The 10,467-nt window shown below is 42.7% G+C and overlaps 1 protein-coding gene across 1 annotated transcript in view; it reads right to left on the bottom strand.

The window, feature by feature from the left end:
• Positions 1–7,670: 7,670 nt before the first annotated feature.
• The window catches only part of LOC147611735 (uncharacterized), a 2,913-nt gene continuing 116 nt past the window's right edge, over positions 7,671–10,467 (bottom strand). The window contains exons 1-2 of the mRNA XM_086784779.1: positions 10,062–10,467; positions 7,671–9,729 (exon numbers count right to left, since the gene is read on the bottom strand). The exon at positions 10,062–10,467 is cut by the window's right edge and continues 116 nt beyond it. Coding sequence (XP_086640905.1) covers positions 8,123–9,729; positions 10,062–10,143 — 1,689 coding nt within the window. The 5' untranslated portion in view covers positions 10,144–10,467 and the 3' untranslated portion in view covers positions 7,671–8,122. The remainder of the gene's footprint in view (positions 9,730–10,061) is intronic.

Raw genomic sequence — 10,467 nt, 5'->3', positions numbered from 1 at the left:
ATCCCAACACTTGGATTAATCCTACTGGTCCTTTGTTGGAACCTTTTTTGGACCTTAATCCATTTTTTTTGAAAATGTGGACCCTTAGGCTAAGGTCTCTTATACACATATTTAATTAATTCCTAATGCACATTGGAAAGTTCATTTTTAACTTTTATTTCAAGGGAATTCATTTTAGATATTAGTAGAATTTTTGTATCCAAAAATATCTCAATTTTGAATTACCTCTCTCTAGATATTTTCTCTCTCAAGGCCAAAACAAGAAAAAACAAGATCTTTTTTCATTTTTGAGGGGAGATGATTAAAAGAGACTGAAGGGAAGGTTCTTACACTTGTACATCTTAAAAGCTAGGGGAGAGGAATCTTACAGGTTAGCTAATAGGTGTGAAAAGGTAGACTTCGATTTATATATATGTAGAAGACGGTAACTTGAAGGCTCTGAGAAAACCTAAGCATGTTAAAAGAGTAGAAAACTGAAATATTTTGGTCCCTTATCCACTGTATGGAAGCTCACCATTTAAATCGAACCGAGGCTCGTCAAGACCTTGGCAAACCTTGCTACACAAGATGTTCTCCATTGACTCTCCATCAGCTGTTGCAACTTTATCACTTAGATCTCCACGACCTCATTCACAAGATGGTCAAAATGCTTCTCCAGTATTCTTGACATAAAACAGTTATTTAAAAACAGGTCATAAATATAGTTTCTAATGAACTCTTATCTTTTCACATCGTTCCACATTATTTTTCATTATTCCACAGTCTTTTAAATCAATTCACTTTGCTGACCAATCATATGTATTCCCATCGTCCTTCATCCATTCTCATCTAATCACATTATATTACATCCCATCACATCTATCCTCATCACATCTCATCCATTCTCATCTACCTATATCCACATCTACCTATATCCACATCACATCTATTCACATCACATCTATTCATATCACATCTCATCCATTCACATCTATCCCAATTCACATCACATCTCACCCATTCACATCTATCCCGATTCATATCACATCACATCCATTCACATTTATTTACATCACGTCGCATTCACATCAATTCACATCTAATCACATTTATTCACATCCATCACATTCATTGCATTCCCATCCCATTATATATACATTCTATCCACATTACATCACATCCATATCCATATCCTTCCATGTCTCATCACGTCCATACACATTCTATCTCATTCATCCACATCCATCCAGTCATCCACATGCATGTCTATCCACATCCATCCATATATTCACATTCACATCCACATATATTCACATCACATCACATTTCATCCACATCTCATCATCACATTCACATCCACATCCCTTTACACATCACATCTCATCCACTTTCACATATTCTCACATCTCATTCTCATCTCTTCATTCATATCCACATCTATTTATATCACATCCTTTCACATATCCTCACATCTCATTCTCATCTCTTCATTCACATCCACATTCATTTATATCACATCCTTTCACACGTCCCCTACACCACATATGAGGGCTTGCGTCTCTATGAACCAAGTGAAGAACACTCTGGTTGTCAATCAGCACAACACTACAATTGCTAAATGACACAATGCCACTATTGTTAATGTATTCAAAGATGCTTTCTTTTTAACTAGGGACAAGAACAATGGGCCACTTTGGTCTCAATCACACTACGGTGAATTTTGTAAACAAATACAAAGCAGGTTTAGTTGGATTAACCATTATCTTAATTAACTAATTAAGACAGATAAACTTGTCAGAGAAATGTCTCCAAACAAGGATGGTTAAAAAGAGCCATAAATTAGACCTAATGAGCACATTTCCTCGACCTAATCGCCATAGGAGCTGCGGCTCTCTTATACTAATGTTGCATCCTCCATAACCACCATCATAGTTCAAGAGGGCAAGGAGCTCTAGTCACCCCCCAACCATAGAGAGGAATGTGGATAACTCCACACTCTTGGGCACTTATAGGGGCCTACCCGCCCATAAGTCTGTCCGGCCACCCAAGTGTTCCAACTTGGGTACCCTCTGCTCGCTGTCCACACTTCGACATTCGGGCTCCGTATCTTATTGAGCTCCATATTCAGATATCAAGCTCATCTAGTGAGGCAGTGGACACTGATGACCCGCCTGGGGGATAGGCCCCACACTTACACCACTGGTATGGCTGGTGAGATCATGGGTGATATGCGGCCAGTGGGATGACAGGCTGTATGACAACCATTCTAGAGACTGGCATAGTTATAGCGCCAGCTCATTTAGTTGGGTTCACACTATAGAGAACCCTAGTATGTATTTGGTTGAGTACCTTTCATATGGTATGTACTCTTATCTTTGTATATGGTGTGTTGAGTGTTGAGTGAAGAAGAAGAAGATTTTCAGCCTCTCACACCTTGTGTGTTCCCTATTAGGGTTATGTGAGTGTGTGTGTGCTTGCAAGAGCTCAAGCTCTCTTCTCCCCTGCATCTTTCCATGGTATCAGAGCCTGGTTCATGCTAAGGGCTGAGCTACACAGGAAGCGGTACGAGGGTAAGAGCTTCAACTACTCTTCTCTCTATTTGTGTTGGCGACTACACCCTTGTAGGGAGCTCTACGGGAGGCACCGGCAAACGATCTCTGATTGAGGAGCTTTCTTCGCGAGAGTAAAGCTATAGGGCAACTGTATTGTCCTATCGGATCACGTTTTTGGGGCCAAAAATGCGTTTCGGGCATGTCTCGACCTCCGTTTTTCATAAAGCAGGCGATTTTGAGCACTGCGAGTAAGCCATCGATTATCTGCAGAACTCTGTTTTAAGAACTGCAGGAAGACAGATTAGCTATACAGACACTGTGTGTGCTGCAAGGAGGTCAACAGTTGCCATTGGGTGTATGTATGCACATTGAGGTCACTGATTGTGACATTTGAGTGTAGTACAGTACCGCTACAGAAAATATAGCAGTTTGTGTTGCAGGACAATCCAGAGTACTGTTTCTGGTAAATTTGTGTGTCTGGCAAGATGTCAAATGATGGCATAATCCAGATTATTGCTGAGAAGCTTGATAAGAACAACTTCCATGCTTGGAGGTTCAGGCTGACAAATTTCCTGATGGGAAAGGGCTATTGGGACTATATAGAAGGTGAGCATGAAGAGGCACCGGAGATACCTGATATCAATCCAACTGCTGTATATGTGAAAGAGTTCAAGGATTGGAACCATGTATTGGCTCGCTATCAGTATACAGGACACCATGATTGGGCACATACAGGATGCCAAGTCCCCCAAGGAGGCGTGGGACACCTTGGTAAAACTCTATGAAATGAATCCAAGGCACGCAAGATACAGTTGAAGAATGAACTTCATACTGTGGAGAAAAAGAGTATGTCTATGAATGACTATGCATTGAAGATAAAGGGTATTGTAGAATCCCTTGCATCTATTGGTGTTTCAGTAGATGATGATGACAAGGTGGAAGTCTGTCTACGTGGTCTCAGGCCACAATACAAGGCGTTTAAGACGTCTATTCAGACTCGGAAAAACATTCCCAATTTTACAGATTTGGTGTCTGTTGATTATAGAAAAGAAGAGCTTGGGTGAAGACCAACAGTCTTCACAAAACAAAAACAGTTCAGAGCAACAAGCCTTCTACACAAGTTCAGGAAGAGGACGAGGTAGAGGAGGCCGTGGACACGGTCAAGGAGGTGACCGAACAGGTAATCGCCAGCAGAGCAACAACAACAACAGTCCCAGAATTCACAACAACAACAACAACACGCAGGTGGAAGAGGCCAATTCAGAGGCAGGGGAAGTCAAAGAGGTCGTGGAAATTGGCAAAGGCAGTATAATGATACACGTGGATGCTTTTATTGTGGTAAGCCTGGACATGTGCAGGCAGATTGTTATAAGAAGCAGGCTGACATGCAAAATGAAAAATTGCAGCAAAATAACTATGCATCCTCGAGCAGAAACAATGAGGATAATGAAAGGTTGTTTGTTATGCAGCATGTTGTTAATGCCATGTCTGAAAATGTTGAAGCAGCACATAAAGATGATGTATGATACGTTGATTCAGGTGCTTCGAACCACATGACAAGTCATGGGGAGTGGTTTAAGGAGATGAAAAACCTTGAAAGACCAGGTTTTGTGGAAACAGGAGATAACACTGCTCATCCAATTGCCCATGTTGGAGATGTGCCATTGTCTATGCAGGATGTCTATGCAGGATGGCAAAGTGAAGTACCTTGCAGATGTTCTTCATGTTCCGAACATAACAAAGAATCTAGTTTCAGTTGGCCAGATGATTGAGCAGGGTTTGCAGGTTCGGTTTAATCCTGATGGTTGTTATGTTGAAGACTTTAAAGACAAGTGCAGGTTGGTTGCAAAAGACAACAGAGTGGACAGAATGTTTACGTTGAATGTAAACATGCCTGAAGTGAGTGTTGCGATGTTTGCAAGTGGTTCAGGAATTGTTGCAGACACAGACATTTGGCATAAAAGAATTGGACATGTTGGGGCTGATGTGAGTGAAAATGTGGTAGCACAAAATGCAAGTCAGCAACAATCACAGTCTTTGAGTGGACCAAGAGAGTCCTTATCTAGTGGTTCAGTTGATAGACCATGGAGTGGCATGCTGCGTCATAATACCAGTCCTGCAAATGTGATTAGTACATCACGTAAAGGAAAAGAGAAAGTGGTTGAGCCCCTTAGTATGCCTGACATTTCTGCAGGGCATTCTCATGTTGATGGAGAGTCTAGTGGCTCAGAGATGAGCCTTGATGAGGAGCTTGGGATCCCAGCTATGAGAACACCTGGTGTAAAGAAGGCTATGGAAGCCATGAATGCAAAGCTGCGAAGATCTGGGAGAGTGAAAAACCCTGTGCAGAGGTTTGCCTATGTGATGGTTATGTGGCACATCACTATGCATACATGGCCAAAGTTGTACAGGTTGTAGAGCCCACATGCATTGATGAGGCTGTTGGAAATGTGTGTTAGGAGAAAGCTATGGATAAGGAGATGGATGCACTATATGGAAATGAGACATGGGATTTAGTGCAATTGCCTGAAGGCAAGAAAGCCATTGGATGCAAGTGGGTGTACAAAGTAAAACATAACAGTGATAGAAGCATAAGCACGTACAAGGCTAGATTGGTAGCCAAAGGATATGCGCAGACATATGGCATTGATTATGAGGAAACTTTCAGCCCAGTTGCCAAGATGGCAACAGTGAGAGTTGTGATAGCAGTGGCTACGTCAAAGAAATGGCATTGATTATGAGGAAACTTTCAGCCCAGTTACCAAGATGGCAACAGTGAGAGTTGTGATAGCAGTGGCTACGTCAAAGAAATGGTCTTTACATCAGATGGATGTAAAGAATGCATTCTTGCATGGGGATTTGCAGGAAGAGGTGTATATGTTGCAGCTACCCGAGCATGTTTGCAGGTTGAAGAAAGCCTTGTATGGCTTAAAACAAGCACCAAGAGCATGGTCTAACAAGATTTCTAAATATCTTGTCACTATTGGCTTTCATGTAGCCAATGCAGATTTCTCGCTGTATGTGAGACACGGTGATAGAGGGGTTATCCTTGTTGTCATCTATGTAGATGACTTGATCATTACGGGGGACCATGATGCAGAGATCTTTGATGTAAAGATCTTGCTTAGACAGAAGTTTGAGATGAAGGATCTGGGGGAGCTCAAATATTTCTTGCGCATTGAGGTGATTAGGTCACCACATGGTATTGGATTACTACAGAGACAATATGGCTTGGACATGTTGTCCAAGTATGGTATGACAAGCTATAAGCCTATCTCAGTGCCATTGGATCAGAATGGCAAGTTGAGTACAGACTCAGGAGAGATTTTGGAGGATCCTACTATATATAGGCGCATAGTAGGAAGCTTGATTTACATGACGATCACCAGGCCAGATTTGAGCTATGTTGTTGGGTTGGTGAGTCAATTTATGCAGGTTCCTCGGAAGCCGCATTTGGATGCATTGAGACACATACTGAGATATGTGAGGTCTACTTTGCATTGTGGACTATTTTATGAAATTGGGACAGAGATATGTGTACATGGGTACAGAGATGTTGATTGGGCTCGTAGTATCTCAGATAGAAGATCTACTAGTGGCTTCATGTTTTCTTTGGGAAGTGCTGCTGTGACTTGGAGCAGCAAGAAGCAGCCTAGGGTTGCTCTATCCAGTACAGATGCCGAGTACAGAGGTGCTCCTATGGCAGCATGTGAGGTAGCTTGGTTGAGAAAGCTACTTGCAAATTTGGGTCTATTAGTGGATAGACAAGTTGTCATTTTCTGTGACAACATTAGCAGTATACAGTTGGCTAGGAGTCCAGTTTTTCATGCTCGTACGAAGCATATAGAGGTCCACTACCATTTTGTCAAAGAGAAGGTCTTGGCAGGAAACCTTGACCTTATTTATGTCAACACACAAGATTAGGTAGCTGACATCTTCACCAAAGCATTGGGTACAGAGAAGCTCCGCAGATTCAGGGCTTCGCTTGGTGCACATGAGATGGAGTTGAGCTCGAGGGAGAGTGTTGAGATATCGAGCTCATCTAGTGAGGCAGTGGACACTGATGACCCGCCTGGGGGATAGGCCCCACACTTACACCACTGGCATGATTGGTGAGATCATGGGTGATATGTGGCCAGTGGGATGACAAGCTGTGTGACAGCCATTCTAGAGACTGGCATAGTTATAGCGCCAGCTCATTTAGTTGGGTTCACACTATAGAGAACCCTAGTATGTATTTGGTTGAGTACCTTTCATATGGTGTGTACTCTTATCTTTGTATATGGTGTGTTGAGTGTTGAGTGAAGAAGAAGAAGATTATCAGCCTCTCACCTTGTGTGTTCCCTATTAAGGTTTTGTGAGTGTGTGTGCGCGCTTGCAAGAGCTCAAGCTCTCTTCTCCCCTGCATCTTTTCACTCCCATGCACCGTGAGGGACAAGCTACATGACATGCCCCTAGGCAGCAAAAAAAGAAAAACAAAAAATATGGCCTAAAAAATCTAAGCTCAAACTATTCTCCACAAGATGGCATATTTGTTGTTGCTAATGGGTCCTAATGCTTTGACCTCTTCTTTACTAACATAGAATTAATATTTTCATGAAGAGGCTTCGCCTCTCTCTATCAACTTACTATTTCCCACTCTCAGTTCATATGACTCATTTTTGCTTCTAAAATAAGCACTTTCATCAAAACAAAAGCCCTCTACTAGAATGCATTTCTCAACATCTAAGAGCAACCAATAGCATGTGCATTAATTGAAGGTAATTAACTTCAAATCTTCCTTTTTGGGAAGTTCTGATTTTGCTTATGCTGCACCTGTCAAAGCAAAGCGATACTTCAGTGTTTATGCAATTTTTCTCACCCTTATTACACATTCCAAAAAGTAGTCTCATAAATCTCCTAAATTTCGGCTCAGATTTTAACTTCACGGTTCCCAAGCAAGGAGCCATAATTTCTAGAGACTTCGACAAGCAAATACTCATGATCTAACTAGCTTTACTTGTAAAGAGTGTTGTGAGTGAAAGGCGAACCCCTTGATACCACTTCTTCATTCATATATGAAGAACCTTTTAAATTTACCACTTTCCAAAACACTTGAATTTTGGAGCAATTGCATGCAGAAGAGGTTGCAAAGTTGTGTAGGATGCTCATAAAGCAATGATTGTTTTTTACTCTTATCAATAAAGTGTACAACATGATAGATGTCTTCGAACAACGACCATACAAAACACACCCCCTTATCAATACTCACTACAGTTTGCTGTGAGAGTCACAAGAACCATGGAGAGACAAAGAGGCCCAGGGTGGCACCAAGAAATGTTGCGAGGTCGGCATTTCTTAAGGTTTGTCTGGAGCCTAGAGTAAGGATTTGATAACAGTGCGGTAAGTACTAATTACCTGGCCCCATTCAAACTTAGGGGCAAATTAATCAATACACTATCAGCTCTGGGTATAAATATGCCATAGTCACCAGAAACAAGAAACAGGAACGGAAACGTTCGAGGAATGGAAACGGGGAAACGAGTTTTCAGGGGTGGAACACACGGGGACTCAATCTGGAATCAATTAAGCAGCAACTAAGGCAAGGCTATTTATTTTTCAGTACTGTAGCAGCTTGAACGAGACCACTTTTCCATCAGATAAGAATCATAGTCTGAAAGCTCCGCAAATTCACCCATTGATTTGAGCTTTGTAAATATAGTGATGGCCTCTGTCTTGTGACCTTTCCTTGAGAGCATTTCTAGCAACTTGAGGCAAGATTGTGATGAAGGTCTAAGGCCTCTATCAAGCATCTGTCGGCACAACTGTAATGCATGCTCCATCCGCCCTTCATTTCCTAGAGACAGAATAAGAGGCATATAGGTGTCACTATCTGCAGCCAGTCCAACGTCCTCCATGTCTTTTGATAACTTGAAAGCCATTGTCCAATCACCTAAATTTGCATATCCTGCAATCAGCTGGCTGTATGTGCCCACATTAGGAACACATCTGCCAGAACCCATTTTGTTGAAAATGTCATATGCACCTTTCATGTCACCCTTTATGCACAGTATGTTGATAAGATGGTTACAGGTATCAACACTGGGGGTTAATCCACTCTGACTCATTTCCTCAAAAAAACGGAGTGCTTGATGAAGAGAACCAAATTTACTGAGACACAGGACAATGCTATTGTATGCATCACAATCAGGAGGATAACCAAGGTCTCCCATTGCATAAAATATTTTCAATGCACCATCTACATTACCTGCCCCACCCAGCGTCTTAACAAAATCACTAAGTTTGTGAGTGTCTAGTTTAAACCCCAATGTTGCCATGTCTCTAAAGAAATCGTGAATCTGATCCACAGCACCCATCTTGAGAAGGTTCTCCATTAGAGCATCAATTGCAACACTGTTAGTTGTTCCCTGCTTTTTTGTAAAGTCTAGCACCAGTTTGCAAGCAGCGTCAGCGCTGCCTCCGTGGACAAGCCACTCCACAGCCTTGGAATAAGCAAGTCCACCTTCACTTAGGCCCTTTGAGGCCATTTCTTCAATGATAAGGTGGAGATCAGATATCCTGCCTTTCTGCCCAAATGCGCTCACAAGCGTACTGTATGTAGGGGTTTCAGGCTGCAAGCCTACCTTCCCGATTTCATAGTAAACTTTTAATGCTAAATCTAGGTCACCAGCCTTGCCTAGAGAGTAGATAAGTGCATTGCAAGTGGACAGACTTACAGAAAGTTTCTTGCCGAGCAACTCAGTGAAAAGACTGTATGCTGCTGCAACATCGCCAATCTTGAGATGCGTCTGAATGAGGGCAGCATAGGTGTAGCCATCCGGATGCAAGCCACATTCGGACATTTCCTTATACAGTCGTGTAGCCATGTGCAAATTCTTTTTCCTCCCGAAAAGGTTGATCAAAATGTTGTATCCGGTCTTGTCCAAATAGCAGCCATTCATTCTCATCTCAAAGTAGACTTCTCGGGCTTTGTCGGTGTAGCCATGTTTGGCAAGTATGTCAATGATGCAGCTGTAAGTGACAACCCCTGGTTCCCATTGGCATTCTCTCATTTGATTGTAAAGCTCTAGGACCTTATTGGGCTGCTGGGCTTTGCTGTAGCCCCTGATAAGGGTACAGAGGGTAACCTTGTCCGGTTCGCAACCATCCTCCACCATCTGATCTTGCAGATGCCTCAAAGCCCTGGCATCTTTACAACCTGCAAAGATGCTGGCCAATGAGTTGTATGATCTGGTGGTATGTCTGTATCCAGGCTGTTGTTTTGCCCACTCAAAAACCCTAATACAGAGATCAGGCTCTTGGATGGCCTTGAGGATGTGGCATATGTGGAAGGGTATAAGATGTGGGATCTTGACCAGAAACTCCTGCTGTGTGATAGGGTTCCACCCTTTCTGCACTATGGACGCTGCGATTTCTCTAAGCAAGGTGCTTTCGGCCATGCGGTGCTTTCTTGAAGAAGCAGCAGAATCCCCCCATGCTTTCATGCAAAAAGAAGAAGAAGAAAAGGAAGAAGAGGGAGGATGCTCATACCTGCATTCATCAGTGCTGCGCCATCCCCAGCAATTCTGAAAGATTTTGACAGGGTCCCTTTCTTTTTCTTCTTCCTCGTCATTCTCTGCGTGGGCTACAGTAGGGTTAGCTAAGATGCGGCACTTGGAGGTAATCAAGCTTGTTATGGCATCCAGCCCCAGCTCTTCATGAGCTTCTTCATTGTGCGGTAAGCTATCTGTTGAGCAGGACCTTGCAGAACGCATCAAGGTTTGCCCTGACCTCCTCATCCATACAGTGAACCCATAGATCGCACGACCCATTACACCCTCAGAGCTTCGACGTTGTATTGCTTATTAGGCTGGGTGATTCCTGCCATTTTTTAATTTGGTGCTATCAGTATTGCACCCTCGCGTTGCTGCGCGGCGACCAAGGTTCAGGTTCCAGA

This window comes from Cibotium barometz, chromosome 47 (assembly GCF_041138505.1).
Source record: "Cibotium barometz isolate CiBa-2024 chromosome 47, ASM4113850v1, whole genome shotgun sequence".
NCBI lineage: Eukaryota > Viridiplantae > Streptophyta > Polypodiopsida > Cyatheales > Cibotiaceae > Cibotium > Cibotium barometz.
This window is presented reverse-complemented; position numbering and strand designations above follow the sequence as displayed.